The sequence below is a fragment of the Pristiophorus japonicus genome, chromosome 4, assembly GCF_044704955.1.
Source record: "Pristiophorus japonicus isolate sPriJap1 chromosome 4, sPriJap1.hap1, whole genome shotgun sequence".
NCBI classification, from domain to species: domain Eukaryota; kingdom Metazoa; phylum Chordata; class Chondrichthyes; family Pristiophoridae; genus Pristiophorus; species Pristiophorus japonicus.
The window spans coordinates 112,645,943-112,665,556 of record NC_091980.1 but is presented as its reverse complement, the minus strand read 5'-3'; the positions used below and the strand labels follow the sequence as shown (position 1 = coordinate 112,665,556).

Sequence of the window (19,614 nt, the reverse complement as noted above, 5' to 3'; positions counted from 1 at the left end):
TCTACACATTAAAAAATCAGGCGCAGGTTACAAATTAGGCGTCCAGAACGAGGTGGGGGGGAAGGGAACTCATTAAATTCGACAATAAATCATTATTAATACTTCTACAAATATTATACAAATAAATCCAACCTGAATAAACATTTATAAGCCAAGAAAAGATTAAATAAACCATCTTCCTACCTGTGTGAAAGTGCTTCAGCCAGGGAGAATTCTGCAGCCGTTCGTGCCGCTGAGCGGGAGGGGGAGGGAGGGAGAGAGAGAGGAGGGAGGGAGAGAGAGAGAGAGAGAGGGGAGGGAGGGAGGGAGGGAGGGAGAGAGAGAGGGAGGGGAGGGAGGGAGGGAGGGAGAGAGGGGAGGGGGGAGGGAGAGGGACGTCGGGTCGGGGAACAGGAGCGCGGGTCGGGTCAGTCGGGGGGGGGAGGGGGTCTCGGGTCGGGTCGGGGGGGGTCTCGGGTCGGCGCGGGGGGGAGGGAGCGGGTGTCGGGTCCCGGGGGGGGGGGGAGCGGGTCTCGGGTCTCGGGTCGGCGCGGGGGTCGGGTCTCGGGTCGGCGCGGGGGGGAGGGAGCGGGTGTCGGGTCCCGGGGGGGGGGGGGGAGCGGGTGTCGGGTCCGGGGGGGGAGCGGGTGTCGGGTCTCGGGTCGGCGCGGGGGGGAGGGAGCGGGTGTCGGGTCCCGGGGGGGGGGAAGCGGGTCTCGGGTCTCGGGTTGGGGCGGGGGGGGGGGGAGCGGGTCTCGGGTCACGGCGAGGGGAGCGGGTCTCGGGTCTCGGGTCGGGGCGGGGGGGGGGGGAGCGGGTGTCGGGTCGGGTCTGGTCAGCGGGGGGAGCGAGTGTCGGGTCTGGTCGGGCGGGGAGCAGGAGCTGGCCGTGGGAGGAGCCTTATTCACGCAGCCCCAGTGAGGCCATTGGGCCAGGGCTAGGGGCTGCGTGCTTCGGGCCCCTCCCACACAGTTCGGCGCCTGGAGCTACTGCACTTGCGTGCCGACTGTAGCGCGCATGTGCAGAGGTCCCGGCACTGTTTTCAGCGCCGGGACCTGGCTCCGCCCCCCCCCACAGCTCGTGCTGACTGCACCGAGGGCCAGAGGACCTACAGGTAGGTGGAGAATACCGAGGATTTTTTTAGGCGCCGTTTTAGGCGCGAAAAACAGGTGCCCAGCTCGGAGGGGCGCCCGTTTTTTTTCTTGTGGAAACTTGGGCCCTTAATACCAGAAGAGAAGTTCAGTACTACAAAACTAAAACTGCAAATGTTGAAAATTGAGAATAAAAACAGAAAATTCTGGCAATATGCAATGGGTCTGTCAGTTATGATGTTTTAGCTTTGTAGCCTTCATCAGAATATCAGAAGCAGATAAGAAATTCCGTAATGACACCAGTGTTGAAGGTGTAGTCCTTACACCAGCAAAGAGGCAGTAGTCCTGACGACAAGATTGAAGGTGCCAAAGTTACACTAGCAGTGATTGGGTGGTGCTCACACCAGCAAAGGGCTACAGTACATACAAACAGATACTGAGCAGGGTACTGATGTTTAATTCTCATGCCTGATTCACATTTCTAACAATAATTGTATAATTATCTTTGTAGCAAAATCATATTTGTGCAGTATAACTTAGCAGAAATATTGATGGCTCAAATCCATTTTGGTGTAAAAGTTCTATATAATTAGCTGCAAAAATGTTCTTTGCATTAATTGAGGTGAAAGGTGATAGAACTGGTGAATGGAATACTAAATACTGTACTATTCTAAGTGGAAAAATAGATGTCTTAGATGTTTACAGACGTTGAATTTTTTTTCTGTGCATCATTAAATAATCTATTTTTAGGAAGAATTGTTCCATTGTTTTATAAAGTTTAAAATCTATATAATTAAACAAAGAGAAATTATATATTTTTAAATTATCTGATAATGTAAAATATTTATTATTGTGCTTTTAATGACCATTGAAATCAGGTGATGCCTTGATCACTAGATCACAAATTTCAAGAACTGAAGATATTAAAATCTGTTCAGCAATTTTTGACTTCACATCACATGAATAGGGTGGTTAGAAGTAAAAATGGAAACTGTTAAAAGGCACTGTGTCCCTTTCTTGTTGTTCTAGAAATCTCATATCCATTGTAAATAGCTAGGATGGTAAAGTTTTTATCTGGCGATATTAATTGCTAATGAGATAAAAACTCTCAAACTCTGCCAGCAGGCAAGGAGCTAAATGTTCTATTTATGATGACATGGGGCTAGAATTTGCTCAGGCTCATCGGCCAGTTTCTGAGCGGTATTGGCCATTGTGGGCAGTAATCAGGTGAGTGGAACATTGTGGGTGGTTTTGAAGTCCCGCTGGAGAGCAGACTGCCGGTGTGCACCGTCCATAGATCACCCTGACATGATTTTTGGCTGAGCGGTGATCCGTAGGTAAGTATTAAATATTTTTAAACTCCCTCGAGGATCAGCGGAGCTGAGCGGTAGGTAAGTAGGTCTGTAAGAAAAAGGTAAGTGATTGTTTTTTTTACTAATTATTTTCAAAATCTGTTGGGGTGATTTAATTTTAAATTGTCTTGGGAATGTTTCTTGGATTTTTTGGTTAGGTTTTAAAAAAACATTTTTTTTGTTTAGTGTTAGGCCCTCGGGGTAAACTTTTATAGATTTTAAAAAATTTTCACCCATTTTCTTTAGGCACCGCCCAATCTACCCTAAATTGCACTTTTGCGCCCAGTTTGTGGGTGCAAGGCCCGTGTTTTTCGCTGGGCGGATTTTAAAAAAATTTTCGGGAAGTTTTCACCAGCGATAATCTTCTCAGCCTTTGCGATTTTTGGGCGGCAGTCGGGTGCTGGCGGGCTTTGGGAAAATTCTAACCCATGGAAACTTTCAAACAAAATGAATGCTCACAATATATTAATAGAGTTACACTTATGACTTATTGATTCTGTTAACCAACTGCAGTTTTTACTATCATCAAGATGCACCTAAGTTCTTTTTCCAGTATAAAAGCTGCTGAATATATTTTTCTTCATGATCGTGTCATCTGGTTGCAGATCAAGAATACTTGAAATATTTTACCTACGACTCACAGTTGATCATAGTAACAAAAACAGAGGTATTGATAACTGAACATGAAGGGCAAATGCTAAGATATTGCGACATGCTTCTCAGCCAGGCACTGGAAGCTATTTTCTAACCACAGTATATCTTTCAATGTAAGTGGGAAGATGATAAGGATAGAAGATGCTATCAGTATCCCTATTATAATAGATACTATTTCTTTTACTATGGAATGAGGTATTGGAAATGATATTTTTATGACATATAATGTTTGCAGATCTAGGTGTAGGATACAGTACAATATGAAATTTAAGTTCTGCGTCAGAGCTTATGCTTGAGGAAATGCATGATTACACTTATAATATAAAATTAGTAGCATGAATTTACCTATTAATAGTAATTCTACAGAATGTGGAGAATTTATGGGGTTTCAAAGGATAAGATTTGGTATTAATTTCTCAAATATCACCTTTCATTATTACTTACCTCTGAAAAGCCTATAACTTGCAAATACTCAACATGATAACCAACCTGATGTGTTTCCTCAAAAAAATATGTGCATGTGTATGTGTCGTCAGAAAAAAACTAATAATTACAATGTTTATATCTGTTAAAACTCCAGAAAATACAAGTATTGAATCTCAATAATGTCTGGTTTTACAGTATATATATTCAATACATGCAAATGAACTTTACATTTTATGTCTATAGTCAACCAATCCTTCTGCCCTATGAACTGCCTAAAGGTCATTTTATATTGTTGTTCCATTATACCATGTAAGTTCGAAGTTATCCATTCTGTGATGATAAATTAAATTTTCATATCATTTAATCTGCTCATTGATTTTGTCCATATCCCTTTATAGGCGCAAGAATTTGGCTATATTTTTGTTGAAACTATATTAATGCTTTCTTTTGAGCGTACTGAATATACAATTGCCACTCCTACATTATTCTCGGTGGAGCTTCCTGTTTTCAACATGTTGGATGTTTACTGCACTGAAAACCCACTCAATTTTCTCATTCATTTTGCATGCAACCCTTCTCTTCTCTTCAGCTACTGTTGAGGCTATTGAGGCCATTGAGAGTGTTGAAACTCATGAAGGTAATATGGGGCATTTGCTCACTGTATTTGTTGTGATAGATTTTAGTGGTGTTATTTTATTTCACATACATTCTTCAGGTTCTATAACAACAGCCATGGGCGTAAATAGGCTTCTTAATTGATGAATTTGCAACTGGCCAAAAAAATTTTAAGTCCAAATCAACTCCTGTTGAAAAAGTAGGATAGTTCAATGTTTTCACTGTGCCATATTTACGCCTATGAAAGTAGAAAGTGAGCTACGTGCCATAACCGTAACTTACACTGCAGCTTTAATAAATGCCATTATTTTTGTGTCTTGATCCTTTCTATTATTTAGCTGCAGTTGCACAGTTTGTTCTTGTTGACTTTTAAATTTAACAGCACAGCGCTGCGAAATACAGCTGACCAATTTGTACAGGTAGCCATGTGTTCTTTTCTAAATATATGTTTGCAATACACAAGAGCAAAAACAACAACTGTTGACTAAGTGGTTGTCTAGTGACTGGTGATGTTTATTGTACAGAGGAACAGCAGTGCTCCTCAAACCCTTGCAGGTTGCAAGAGTTTGTTTGCTTTTGATTTTAATTTCCTTTTGAAGGTCTTGTAATTTTTCCATGTCTTGTGACATTAACCTTTGACTGTCCCCTTGGAGATTTACTTCTTTATTTTACAGTGATCCTAAACGGTATTTTTTTTTAATTGCCTGCTTCTTAGACAAAACGTTCTCGGGGCAGACAAAGTGTTCTGTCATGTTTCATATGTAGGTCTTTAGTCTACATCCAATCACTAACTAAAACATTGCTAAGTTACAGAAGTTCCAGCAGTGACCTCTTTGCTACAATAGATATTTGTGCATTTGTGCTAGTGTTATAGTTTCTCTGTGGATAACAGTAACCTACTGTGATGTTTTTATACCTATTGTTAACATCCATTCAGAAGGAATATCACAGATAGCTGGAAACAATGTCTGTGTAAGGAAAAGTCTTCAGCTGATGGTATTTAAGTAAAGAAAATTAATTGTTAATATTTGCTATGAAACAAATATGTAGAAAAGCACTGATCAACCGATACAAATTAAAGTGATTGTTACTGAGTTGCGCTAAACAAAATACAAGATAAATGCAATTAAAAGATAAATTCTTTTAGATTCAGTGGTTGAATTTTCACAGTGCTGTGCTGAACATCCGCTGTAACATCAGCGGAAGATTTGCAAAAACCCCACAGAAACAGCGTTTCCATTGCAATCAGGAGGCTGCCTACAGAAATGCAATCCCAAATTTGTTTCAGGCAAAGTGAAACTAAATATTGATCAGACAAGACTTATTTTTTTAACATATATGTAGTCGAAATAATACAATCATGAGGTTAATTGTTTTTTTTTCTTTTTCTGTTTACTTCTTAACCTACTCAAAACAATCCATCCAATTCTAGCCATCCGAGGATTTACACCTCAGCATAAAATCAGTAGTTTTGAAGAAGCAAAAGGCCTGGACCGTATCAATGAGAGGATGCCTCCTCGAAGAGAAGCAGTATCCAATTCTGGCAGTGTTCATTCAACTGGGAAAATGAACATGTCCGAGTCGAATGGGACAGATGACAACAGCAACATCCAGTGACCTGCTTTTAAGACTCCGACAGCTCTGCAGTTGTACTATGTCAACTATTTGGTGTTCCAGCCTTTAATATCCAAGACAGTATACTGCTCACTCAGAAGCAGAGTTTGAATAAATTTATAAAAGAAAACACAAACCCCATAACTTCCACACAGAAAATTAGTGTTAGAAAGCTGGAAACCTTAGCCATCTTGTTTAGAGGGACTGCCATCAGTGCTTATAGACAAGGTGAGACTCAATGCAGGTTATGTATTAAAGCGTGGTCTGAGGCTGTTCAGTTGTTTACTTGTTTTCCCTAATGAAAGCAAGGGTAGACATTTACAAAGGTCTCTTGTAAACTTGGGTAAATTGTTTCACATTGATACATCCAATGGTGCATTTGAGAAGTAGCACCAAACATTTCAAAACTGTTAAAGGTAAAAATGTTTCATGCATAAATATAGTTATATGATTAATATAACTTAATTTAAAATAAAAGTTTTGCTACTAGTATTGAAATTCTGGAATTATAGAAGTCTTAGAAAAACAAATTTGAAGTTGCAAAATGTTTCAAATGCCAAATACCAGATGATTCTGTTTTGTATAAAATTCCCCTGCCCGACTTCTGCGTATTTGGATGCTATCAGGTCTGTTTGATGGTAACCTACTATCCGATCATGTTGCTTGTAACTGGAATCTAAATTACTGGTATCTATCTTTTTGTTGCTAAGTTCTGAGATAAAAACTAGGTTTTGCTTGTCACTTGCCTGTAATGAACAGTTACAAATGGCACAGTATTTTTTGTAAAGTAATTAACGTGCACCACTATAGTGCCAGAATTAGGATTTGTACAGCATCTATAGAATGCATCTATGCATGTGGTTAAGTTTCTTAACAATATGTGGAGCTATATTTGTGCTGTGTTAAAAAAATCTGGCTGTGTTGTATTCTTACTTGCTTTCTCTCTGCAGAATTGGTAAAGCTTTTGAGTTATTGCAATTGGTGTACAAACATTGAAGTTCCTTTGACAGTTGAAATTATTTGTATTTTTTAAGTTATCTGTATGTAAAGGAGTGGCTGATAGCACGAATGAGCATATTCAGTGAAATGTTGATTAGTCCAAAGCAACATGTTTGGCTGCCAATGCATGATAGCATGGGTATCAAAACTGTTAAATTAATTAAGGCACAGTGTGGTGCCTCACTAAAAGTTAAAGTTCAGCATACTATCCATTTTCTTCCACTCTTTGTTGACTCTTGTTTTGTCAAAGCGTGAAAACTTTTTGAAGATTTTCATGGATCTCATCTTGTAATTCCTCTTGTAATTTTCTCATCTGGAACCGACGAGGCTTCACATTTAACTTGTTACTTGAAACACTGACATTGTAAGCATGCCCTCTGGAAACTCGAACACTTTTTTACTATTCAATAAAATGTGCATGAACCCAGCAATTTCTTGAAGATACTGTTTTATAAAATCATGAATAAAATTTTACTAACCGTTGGAATAGTAAGTAGGCAGATATGATTACAAAAGTAAACACTCCCCATCTGCTAAATTCACAATGTTAGAATACTGTAGAACTTTCTTGCTGTCATTAGAAAACTTCAGTAATCACACAATTCCATTCAGTAACACAATAGGAAAAGCTGTTAAAAGGATTGTAATTGCAATTCCTAGTTGGAGGGCAGTGCCAACATAGTTTCCGAATAAAAAATAAATTGTTAATGGATATATGACAAGATGCTTACAACTTGAGTGCTTCTGTCACTAAGCTTTCTAATCTGCTTTGTTATTTTGCAGGGTGCTTGCATTATGTATTATTTAAACTCATGCCTCACTACAAGATGTAGCACTATAATTTGAACTCAGTGAGCAGACTAACAGTGCTGCGATTAGATCTTATAATGGGGCAAAACCCCTCAAATGCTCATTCAGTTTTCATTTTGAATATTTATAATTTCATCTGCGTACCTGATTCTATTGGTGCAGCACTCTTTTTATATCAATTATTTCAAAACAATCACTCGTGTGGAAAGACCTTCATTTATGTTTGTCATTCATATTTTGTGTTACAGTTTTGGAATTGAAATAGTTAACACCAAGAAAACTGTGCACAATTCATTATATTCTATTAACAAAAGGAAAAGGATTTGTGTGTGTATATGAACAATTCCCTGAAAGTATCTAATCAATGTGAACTTGCTATTAACAAGGCTAATAAGCACAGAATACTTTGGTTATCAATTGAAACTTTAAAAACATTCATTCACGCGATATGGGCATCGCTGGCAAGGCCAGCATTTATTGCCCATCCCTAATTGTCCCTATTGCTAGGCCATCTCAGAGGGCAGTGAAAAGTCAACCACATTGCCCTGGAGCTGGAGTCACATATAGGACAGGCCGGGTAAGGACAGCCTTTCGACCCTAAAGGGCATTCATGAACCAAATGGATTTTTACAACAATCCTATAGTTTCATGGTCACCATTACTGACACTAGGGCCGCGATTTTGCCAACTGTTGCGAGTCCGGGGCGGCCGGCATCGGTGGCGTGTGGAGACCCCGCTCCTTTCTGCACTCCACCCTCTCAAAACAATCTTCCTTAGATTGGGCTTATTAAGCCCGCCTTGTGAGGTTCCCGGTCAGTTAACAGGAAGCGGGTCTGATGACGTCATTTGATATGTGTCCTCAGACGGTTTCCTAAAGGGAACATGCCCACATTCATTTTGACAGTTCTGTCAGTGTTCTGCAGCATTGAGGTGCTGCAAACACTGACAGCCACCACACAGAGGTGTACAGCTGCACCCAGGATCTCCCATCACTCCCTCCAGATGCATATGGACGGAGTCACAGCACACAGGATGGTCCTTTTCCCTTCCAATGGGTGAAAGAGACCTCCCCAGGACACCAGTGCAGCCTGGTTGCACATTGCACAGGAGGACACAAGCAGGGATGTCGTCAGGAGGACCAGGCTACACTGGTGCAAACCTTTCAATGATCTCAGTCGATCACAAAACGTTACTGCAAAGCCACACTCAACCTCATCTTGCTGTGCCACTCATCACATGCCTATCACTCTGCCTTCCCTACCCTACTCCTGCACATCTTTACTCACATCAACTTACCTTGCACCTCCATCCATCCCTCTCTATCTACATGATCACATCCCCATCTCTCTAACCACCCCTCACAATCACCCTCAACCTTGTCCAACCATGCCAACTAACAATACACAAGGGTAGGCATTTGGGTCCTTTAGCCAATATTCATATATAGTTAATGTTGATGTGTTGTCAAACATTGAAATCTTTATTTTCAACACTTTGCATTCTTGATCAGATTTGTTTTCCATTTTGGAAGTGGCTTAGTGAGTTGTAGTGAATGGTGAGACAAGGGTACCCCCCACAATGGTGATGACTGTGAAAGGAATGGCTTGGGCATTGTAGGGATATTTTATGGTGCTGGTGTGGAGTGGTGCCAACCTGACGCATCATGTGGCAGCCAGGGTGAACAGCGTGAAGTGAAGTAAATGTGGCCATGGTGAGGCCATCCCTGCCATCAATGTCCTGTCGGGTGCTGATGTCCTGTGTCCTGTGTCCTGTGCAGCATCAGGTGATTGCAGAGAATGTTTGTGTTGTTGTTGTTGGTGATTAGTTGAGGCTGATTGTGGTAGAATCCTGAGGACCAAGGTGAGATTTTTTCAAGGGCACCGATGCTGCTGGAATAGATGGCAGGTGAAGTTGAGATGACAGAAGCGTACTGTCAATGGTAAGAGAGGTTGCTCCAAGGAGATGTCAGTTGATAGAGAGTTCACTGCAAACACTTCCAAACTGCATACAGGTCAAAAATGTCTTCCAAATCCTGAAGGCTTCAGCTTATGTCACTGGAAGGTGAACAGCTGTGAGATGCTAGTTTTTATACCACTTCGGCAGCTGTCAAATGGAAAGTTATTGAAAACCCAACACACTTTTCTGGTATGGGACGACAAACTCATCAAAAACTTGGTAAAATGGTAAGTGCCTGGTTAAAATCCTTCTAAATATCTTTAAAATAACTGTTAAGCATCTTACTTGACTGGCCCAGCACTTGCTGTCGGGTGTGCAACCCGCACGCAGACCTGGCACTTGAGAAACTGACACGGAGGTGTAAAGTCCTGACCCTGCAGTACAGACTTACACGAGGCACGTGCTGAAGTCAAGGTCACTCTGGACCTGCACCTTTATTTCACAGCTCTCGAATGCCACACTTGCCTGAGACCTGCCTTTATATACCTGTGTGGAACAGGTATGCAGTGTCTCCTGCAAGTGCACCCCTGGTGGCAAAGTATGCTTGTGGTTACAGGTCATATCTAGTTACAGTCATGTATAGCATGGTAAGATACAGTTATATACAGTAGTGTGAGATACATGACATCACCCTCCCCCAAGGTCTTATTGTCTTTATAGATTCAATCTCAGGTGGTCTACGCTCTCGCGTGGAGCGTCTTAGTTGTGGTTCAGTTGTTTGCCTTGGTGCCTGTTTTACTTTCGGTGTGATTGCTGGTATTTCGCCTGGGCTGTCTGTTGAGACTGCCCTTTCCTCAGGTTGTTCCCTCTGTCTGTCCACCAGGTGTGGTGTGAGTTCCACATTGTAGTCTGCCTCTGGTTCTGCAGTGTTGTTGGTGCATCTACTTTTTACTTGGTCTACATGCCTCCGGCAGGTTTGGCCATTGTCCATTTGTACTACCAGTAGCCTGTTTCCTTCCTTGCCCGTTACTGTCCCTGCAAGCCATTTGGGACCCCTGCCATAGTTTAGCACAAACACTTTGTCCCCTATCTCATTCCACCTCTCCCTCGAATTTCGGTCATGGTACTCAGTTAGCTTCCGGCGCTTTGCCTCAACAATTTCATGCATGTCTGGGAGGATTAACAAGAGCCTAGTTTTTAAGGTCCATTTCATCAATAGTTGCGCGGGGGGAACCCCAGTCAACGAATTCAGACGAGATCTATGTGCCAGCAGCAGTCGCGACAGTCGGCTCTGCAGCGTGGGACCTTGGATTTTTAGCATGCCTTGTTTAACGATTTGCACTGCTCACTCCGCCTGGCCATGGGAGGCCGGCTTGAACGGTGCCGTCTTAACGTGATTTATGCCGTGGTCAACTATAAAATCTTGAAATTCTGTGCTGGTGAAGCACGGACCATTATCACTGACCAATATGTCAGGAATTCTGTGCGTTGCAAACATGGTTCTAAGGCTCTCCACAGTGGTGGAGGTGGTGCTCGAGTTTAAAATGATGCACTTGATCCACTTTGAAAATGCATCGACGACTACGAGGAACATTTTGCCCATGAATGGGCTCGCATAGTCTACATGCACCCGCGACCACGGTTTGGTGGGCCAGGGCCAGGGGCTCAGGGGGGCCTCCCTGGGGGCATTATTGAGTTGGACACAAATGGTGCACCCCCGGATGCAGAGCTCCAAGTCCGCGTCAATGCCAGGCCACCAGACGTGGGATCTGGCTATGGCCTTCATAAGGATGATCCCCGGGTGCTCACGGTGGAGCTCCCGGACAAACGCCTCTCTGCCTCGCAAGTTCATAACTACTCGGCTGCCCCACATCAGGCAGTTTGCCTGTAGTGATAGTTCATGCATGCGCCTATGGAAGGGTTTGATCTCCTCGGGGCAGGCATCGCGAGCCTCTGCCCAGTCACCAGTTAAAACACATCTTTTCATTAAGGATAATGTGGGGTCGCTGGTCGTCCAGGCTCTGATTTGGCGAGCCATCATGGGCGAACCTGTGAATTCAAAGGCATTGATTGCCATGACCATCTCACAATCCTGTTCGTCGGACCCTTCCGTGGTCGCCAGGGGTAGCCTGCTAAGCGCGTCTGTGCCTTATTGTGTAGTCGTAAGACGCCAGCTGAGTGCCCACCGCTGAATGCGCGCCGAGGCGTTGGCGTTTATTGCCTTGCACTCGGATAGCAGGGACGTGAGGGGTTTGTGGTCGGTTTCTAACGCGAACTTGGCCCCGAAGAGGTATTGGTGCATCTTTTTGACACCGTACACGCACGCGAGTGCCTCCTTCTCAACCATACCGTACCCGCGCTCCGCCCACGAAAGTGACCTGGAGGCATAAGCAATGGGTTATAATTTACCCGCATCATTGACATGCTGTGAAACGCACCCGACCCCATACGCTGACACATCACATGTAAGAACTAGCTTTTTACCTGGGTCAAAAAAGGCTAAAACACTGTTGGAACATAGAAAGTTGCGTGCCTTATTGAAGGCGCGTTCTTGGGCGTCCCCCCAAAACCAATCGCACCCCAGCAGCGTGCTCAAGTTCTGCATAAAGTTCCCAAAGTAATTGAGTAGCCCGAGAAAGGCGCGCAGTTCCGGGGCCTGGGTGCCAGACGAATAGCTTCGGTTTTTAGATTCTGTTGGGCGGATTCCATCAGCGGCAATCCTTCTGCCCAAAAATTCAACCTCGGGCGCGAGAAACAGACACTTGGATTTCTTAACTCTTCGGCCTACCCGATCCAATCGACTTAGTACTTCCACCAAATTGCGGAGATGGGAGTCGGTGTCCCTGCCCGTGATGAGTATGTCATCTTGAAACACAACCGTCCCCGAGATGGACTTGAACAGACTCTCCATGTTGCGCTGGAATATAGCAGCTGCCGACCTGATGCCGAATGGGCATCAATTGTACATAAAAACGCCTCGATGTGTGTTGATGGCGGTGAGTAGCTTATACTCTTCGGTCAGTTCTTGTGTCATATACGCAGATGTGAGATCTAGTTTCGAGAAAAGTTTTCCTCCAGCCAACGTGGCAAATAGGTCCTCCGCTCTGGGCAGTGGGTATTGGTCCTGTAGGGAGACTCTGTTTATGGTAGACTTGTAATCCCGTACGGATCCATCAGGCTTCATGACGGGGACGATGGGACTTGCCCAGTCGCTAAATTCCACGGGTGAGATAATGCCTTCCCGCAGAAGCCGGTCCAGTTCGTGTTCAATCTTTTCCCTCAATTCATAAGGCACAGCTCTAGCCTTCTGATGGACCGGTCTGGCATCCTGTGTGATGTATATTTTAACTTTAGCCCCTTTGAAGGTGTCCACACCTGGCTGAAAGAGATGTTCAAAATGACTTAGAACTGTTGAGCAGGAGGTCCGTTCCTCTGACGACATGGAGTGAACATCATCCCATTTCCAATTTAGTTTTGCCAGCCAACTTCTCCCTAACAGTGCTGGGAGATCTCTGGGGACAATCCACAGGGAAAGTCGGTTCACCGTCCCTTTGTGTGTGACTGAGAACATGGCGCTGCCAAGGACTGGGACGATTTCTTTGGTATAGGTCCTTAATTTGGTGTCGATCCTTGTGAGTTTTGGTCTGTTGCTTTTATGTGGCCACAGGTGTTCAAATTGTTGGACGCTCATGAGAGATTGACTAGCTCGCGTGTCCAGTTCCATGTTGACGGGTATCCCGTTGAGTAGGACCCTCATCATTATTGGAGGCGTCTTGTAAGAACAGTGGACATTGATCGTGTTAACCCGCTATTCCTCGGCGTCCCAGGCACTGTCCCCACCATCTTCTGGTCCACTTTCCGACCCATCCGATTCGTATACCAGCCGAGCTGCTGTTTTTCTGCACATGCGAGCCAGATGCCCTGTATAGTTGCAGTTTCTGCAAACAGCATGCTGAAATCGACACCCCCTTGTTGAGTGCCTTCCCCCACATCTCCAGCACAGACCACTTACATTGTTTCCGAAGGATGAGCTGCATCTGGCTGATCTCTCTTGAGCTTCTCTCAGTCTGTAGTTGATTGCTCGCATTGTGGGTTGGAGGTGTGAACAGCCGTTCATGTGGCCCTTGATGGCTTCTGGCGCCACTGCCTGCTGTTGAAGGCCTGCTCTCCTGCCTTTGTCTGTGTGTGGGGGTAGCGGCTTGTTTCACGCTGTGGACCCCTTGTTCCGATGTTTCGTTAGTTGTCGTACCCGCAGTATAGATCAACCTCGTTTCTTCTTCTCCTGCCAAGAATGTCTGTGCAACCAGTGCTACTGCCTCTAGGGTCAAGTTCTTGGTCTCTATAAGCTTTCGGAATATGCCTGCGTGGCCTATTCCTTCAATAAAAAAGTCTCTCACTACTTATTTTCTTAGTTCATCGGAGAACTCACATAAACTAGCCAGCCTCCAAAGTTCCGCCACAAAGTCGGGTATGCTCTGGCCCACACAGTGTCTGTAGCTGTAGAACCTGTGTCTGGCCATGTGTAGGCTGCTCTCTGGCTTCAGGTGGTCTCTCACCAGTGTGCTCAAACGACTTGCTTGCTGGTTTCTTGGGTGCCAGCAGGTCCTTCATTAAGGCGTATGTTTTCGAGCCACAGCTGGTCAAGAGATGGGCTCTTCTCTTGTCTGCCTTATCATCGCCCAACCAGTCTTTGGTTACAAAGCTTTGCTGGGGCCTTTCTATAAAGTCCTCCCAATTGTCTCCAGCATTGTATTTCTCATCTGAGCAGTTGGTAGCTATTCTGTAGATTCTGTGATCCCATAACTCGTCGCCACTATAAAGTCCTGACCCTGCAGTACAGACTTATACGAGGCACATGCTGAAGTCAAGGTCACTCTGGACCTGCACCTTTATTTCACAGCTCTCGAGTGCCATACGTGCCTGAGACCTGCCTTTATATACCTGTGTGGAACAGGTATGCAATATCTCCTGCAAGTGCACCCCTGGTGGTAAAGTATGCTTGTGGTTACAGGTCATATCTAGTTACAGTCATGTATAGCATGGTAAGATACAGTTATATACAGTAGTGTGAGATACATGACAGGAGGCACGTTCAGAGCGGGCTTCCACCCCTGCTGTCAATCAGGGCGATTTTAACAATGGGCCTGCCTCCAAACCCGCACTCATAGGGCTGGTAAGATTCTGGCCTAGCATTTTAATTCCAGATTTATTTAATTAACTGAATTTAAATTTCCCAGCTGCTGTGGTAGGATTTGAACTCAATTCTCTGGATCTTTAGTCCAGGCCACTGGATTACTAGTCCAGTAACATAACCACTAGCCTTATAGAATTGAATTGAAACAGTGCATAACTCATTGTGAAGACCACATTTTGAATCTTGTGTTCAATCTTGGGCATTTCTCCTTTAAAAGGACAATGGTGAATTGAAAGGGTTCAGAAGAAAAATATTTTCACCAGTTGTAAATATACGGAATAGAAAAATATTACAATGGCACCTATTAATAGTGAATTATTATTTTCCACAAAAAATTATCCGATCTTAAAGTGAATCTTCAGTAATCCTCCAGGTTTCCACTCATGAAGAAAAAGTATTGCGTGTAGCTGTCTACCATCAGATCACAATAGATTTTCTATTTCATATATAACCATTAACAAACTGCCTGAGCGAGGACAGGAAATGTGACTACGTTCAAATGAAATGGAAAAATATGATCTTAAAACTGGATCTTAATCAGCTGATTTTGTACACGATAAAATATATTGCAATGAATGTAAGTCACTTTTATACAGGAAAAACAGCATTTTATTTAATCACTCGAATGGGTCTGTGCTATTTTGGAAGCGGTGATTTGTCTTTTAGAGTCTCATCATATGTATGTCATGTCAAATTTGAATACAAATTCTGATATTATTTTGCTAAATTCCAATGATTCATTTTGTGTGTTTTTTTAAGTTAGTCATAATTCATTGCAAATGTTTTGTTTTTAAAGTAGTCTTGAAGCTGACATTCTCAATTAAAAAAGCATGTTGTTAACAATTGCTGGAATGTCATTTCTGGGAAATGGTATGTTTTTCCACTTTTTTATCCATGTTGCTCCCAGGTCAGTTATAGCAAAGCCATGATGCAAAGTAACTATCTGCTACACAACCCCACTACCGTAATGCACATTAATCAACCTTAGAAGAACAACCTTTCTTGTGTCAATTTAATGTTTTCCATTTTCCACACGAGAAATTCAAGTATTTTTTTTCTCCAAGTGCCAAATTTAGAATTGTGGACTCATGCCCATTAGGAATTGAGTCAAAACTTCCCAAACTCATTTCAATGGGACCTTAGGATACAAAGGAAACACCATGGCACACAACAAAACTCAATGTGATTTCAGCTCTTACCTGTGCCCTACAATTATCCATGGACTTTGAACTGTAACACTGAATACTGTGGGTATTGAAAAAATACAGACGAAAACCAGAATACAAACTTCAGACCCTATACCTATAGTTGTATTTGCAACTTTTCGTTGGAGCTGGGGCACAAACAGCTCTTTGTCAGTTACTAGGAAAAAGTCTGATCCATGATGTATAATTTAATGGGAAATTCCTTTATTCCTGTTAACAATTCACATTATGTAACAGTTTTGGTTGTGTCTGTTTTGCATACCGATAAAGCAAGGAATTGTTTTTTTCAGTGTTTGCTTACTACTGGGCATTTATATTCAACTTGACTAGCTGCTGGTGTCACACACATTACACAACCAGACTCGAAATTGAGATTTGTTTAAATGTCTGAATACTTCTTCACCTGTGCTCACAGCAAAGATCATGCATCGACAACGAATAATCTGGAGAGTAGAAAGGATGCTAAGATATGTGTGATTTTACAGCGATTTCATATGATTGTTCTTGCTTGTTCTATGTCATCAATAAGTCAACACTATGGCCTAGAAATTGCATCACGCCCGAAAATGGGTGTGCGGGGAGCTGGGCACGCACCCGATTAGTTAAGGTCACTTCAGGCAGCACGCAATATTGGTGCTGCCAGCAACTCTTAGAGGGGCGATACAATCTGCTGCATAAAACAAGGAACAACTTGCTGAGCAAATGGCTGAAGTAGGAAGAGAATGGACACCAAGGTTCTCTGGTGTTGCATTGAATGCCTTGGTCCTGGCAGTGGAGAGGGAGAGGTGGAAGGACATCCTTTTCTCCCAGAGGGTAAGGAAGTTCTCCAGGCTTTGACTGAGGAGACAATGAGAAAAGATTGCTGAGTATCTCAATGCCAGGAGCATTGCATCAAGAACATGGCTACAGTGCTGGGGAAAAAAATCAACTATCTAACAAGAGTTATTCAGATAACAAGACGATACTCATACTTTCTGATCACTGCTGCACAACTCACAGCCTCATTACTTACAACACTGACAGCATTCACAGCACTGCCCTCCCCCACAACCCTTCATTCCCCTACAATCACTGCAACGCACCACTAATCCTCCTTTTCCTCATGCTCACACAACAACACTATTACAACCCTCACTTATCCACAGCTCACATCTCACACACACACTATCAGCTATTTTACCATGATAGCTACGTTCTCCAACCGCCTCACAAGACTCTCGCTAACACACTTCCCTCTTTCTATCAGAGGAAGGTCGCACATAACAGCAGGCAACATGCTGGCACCGGAGGAAGAAGAGCCCTCCTGCACACTCTCTCCCCCTTATGGAGAGTGGGCTGGCCATCATGGGAAGGAGAAGAGCAGAGGCCGTGGCCATTGGCAACACTGTAGGAAATGGCTTGCAGGGTTTCTTTATACCTAATCCTTTTTGTCTCTTCAGACTTCTCCCTCACCGCATACACTCTGCATAACAAGCTGCAGATGTTTTCAACACTCACTTCCTTCTCTGCTCTCCCTCATACCACAGGCTAACCCTTGTTTCCCTCTTTCATTTCTGTTGCTGAGAATGTTGCACCCTCAGCCAGTGGAGAAGAAGGAGTCCAGCATTCCTGAAGATGTACCATCACTTGATCTGACTATTACAAGTAGCAGACTTTAGAGGCTAGGTTAGAGGTATCTGCATGTGGTGTCCCACAAGTGTGGAAGACCTAGATCAGGGGGATAGAAAGCCACAGGGTGTCAGCTCACTGGTGGGCAAATTCTCAGACTAGTTCTGCTGCAGAGGACTCAATGCAGATGCAAAACATTGTAAAGCATGGAGGTGTCAAACTCCAACCTGTCTCCAGGCTTTGCACAGAGCAAGCCATGGAAGCTCTAACAACTACTTTGGCAGCTCATACAACTGCCATAGAAGCTCAGTGAAGTGAGGGCAAGCCCCAGAAGTCTGGAGTGAAAGAAAGCACTAGGATGGTGTTTGTAAGGATTGTGGGACTGTTGGTGAATGGGAGGGCTGATTGAGTTGAAGTCATCAAAGAGCTTGTCATGAGAACATAGTATAAGAAATAGGAGCAGGAGTAGGTCATGGGCCCCTCGAGCCTGCTCCGCCATTCAATGGCTGATCTGATCTGATCTTGGCTTCAATTCTACTTCCCTGCCCGCTCCCCATAACCGTTAAAAGAGCTCGGGCATATAGGGGCTCTACTCCTCCTCCTCTTGTACTTGTTGGCCAGGTGGTGGTGAGGGCTGGTCACTCACGATGAAGTTGTGCAGCATGCAGCAGATGATGACAAATCTGAATAGCCACTCGGGTGTACTGCAAACCAGAACTGTCCAGGCAGTGGCTTGACCACGTCAATTGTTTGCTCAATAATGTTCCTTGTGACAACATGGCTCTCATTGTAGGTGTGCTCTGTAGCTGTGTATGACTGCCGTCATAAGCCATGTCCAGTCGGGACGATCTTTGTCAACCAACAGCCAACCTGTAACATGGCAGCCTGGTTGGAATAAATGTGGCACAGAGGACTGGTACAGGATGAGTCACGACCTCTGCTAGGATAGCGGGAACAGACCTGCATACACTGTACGCTGAGGGAGTGGAATACCCTTTGATTGATAAAGATACCAGGCTGGTAATAGGGCAGTGCGCAAGGCAATGGGCCGGATCCTGCTGGAAAAATAATGGTGTTAACTATGTTAACATGCAAATTGGCCAGCAAATTCAGGGGGTCAAGAGAACCCCTGTGAGTTGCAAATCTCTAGAATTTGCTGGTCAATGAACGTCGCTCTGTCATTTGCTTTACACAAACAATATCTCGCCTTTAGCCTCCCCGTCATTTTTAAGAACTTGCTGCATTTGCACATTAATTGCCCATTTTCTGTCTTTTTTTTCTCTCTCTCTTAATCCAATCTTTCTTCTCTTTCTGTCATGTATCTTACATTATTATATATAACTGTATCCTAACATGCTATACATGACTGTAATAAGATATGACCTGTAACCACCAGCATACCTTGCCATCAGGGGCGCACTTGCAAGAGACAGGTATATAAGGACAGGTCTCAGGCAAGTGCAGCATTCCAGAGCTGTGAAATAAAGGTGCAGGTCCAGAGTGACCTTGACTTCACTACATGCCTCATGTGAATCTGTACTGAGGGGACAGGACTTTACACTTTCTGTACCTGATTTGACTATTAATTCATCCGCCTTCTCTGTCATTCCTCTGTTTCTTGCTTAATCTTTAAATCTCATGGGTTAAGGAGATACACTGTTGGTCCTGCCATTCACCAAGGTCCCAGATGCCCTGTTGCCCTTACAATGTTGTTATAAGGTCACACTTCCAACAAGTTATGGTGCAAAAACATTTTGAGCTGAAGGGTGCAGGAGGAAGTCCAACTGACGACATGATGCCCCGCTCCAGCAATATCCAGCCCAATGGGTGTGCACTCAGTGGCATCCTGGGAAAGCCTGCCATGCATGTAAAACCTAGTGCTCTCTTGTCCTGATTTGCTCTGTCAATAGGGGGGGGGGGGGGGGATGCAGGTGTTTCACCTCGCTTAGAGAATCTCAGTGACCTGTCTGATATTTTGGGGTACTGCGAACTGTGAGATGTTGCTATTGTCCTGAAAAGTCCTGTCCCCTCAGCACAGATTCACACGAGGTATGTAGTGAAGTCAAGGTCACTCTGGACCTGCACCTTTATTTCACAGCTCTGGAATGCTGCACTTGCCTGAGACCTGTCCTTATATACCTGTCTCTTGCAAGTGCACCCCTGGTGGTAAG

The 19,614-nt window shown here is 43.9% G+C and overlaps 1 protein-coding gene across 3 annotated transcripts in view; it reads left to right on the top strand.

The window, feature by feature from the left end:
* LOC139263032 (protein phosphatase 3 catalytic subunit alpha-like) overlaps nt 1-7,157 on the top strand; it is a 585,203-nt gene extending 578,046 nt beyond the window's left edge. For 2 of the 3 annotated variants that reach the window (XM_070878499.1, XM_070878501.1), the window contains 2 exons: nt 4,092-4,139; nt 5,550-7,157. In XM_070878499.1, coding sequence (XP_070734600.1) covers nt 4,092-4,139; nt 5,550-5,734 — 233 coding nt within the window. In that variant the 3' untranslated portion in view covers nt 5,735-7,157. The remainder of the gene's footprint in view (nt 1-4,091; nt 4,140-5,549) is intronic. The other variant, XM_070878500.1, reaches the window with a different exon arrangement.
* The last annotated feature ends 12,457 nt before the right edge of the window (nt 7,158-19,614 follow it).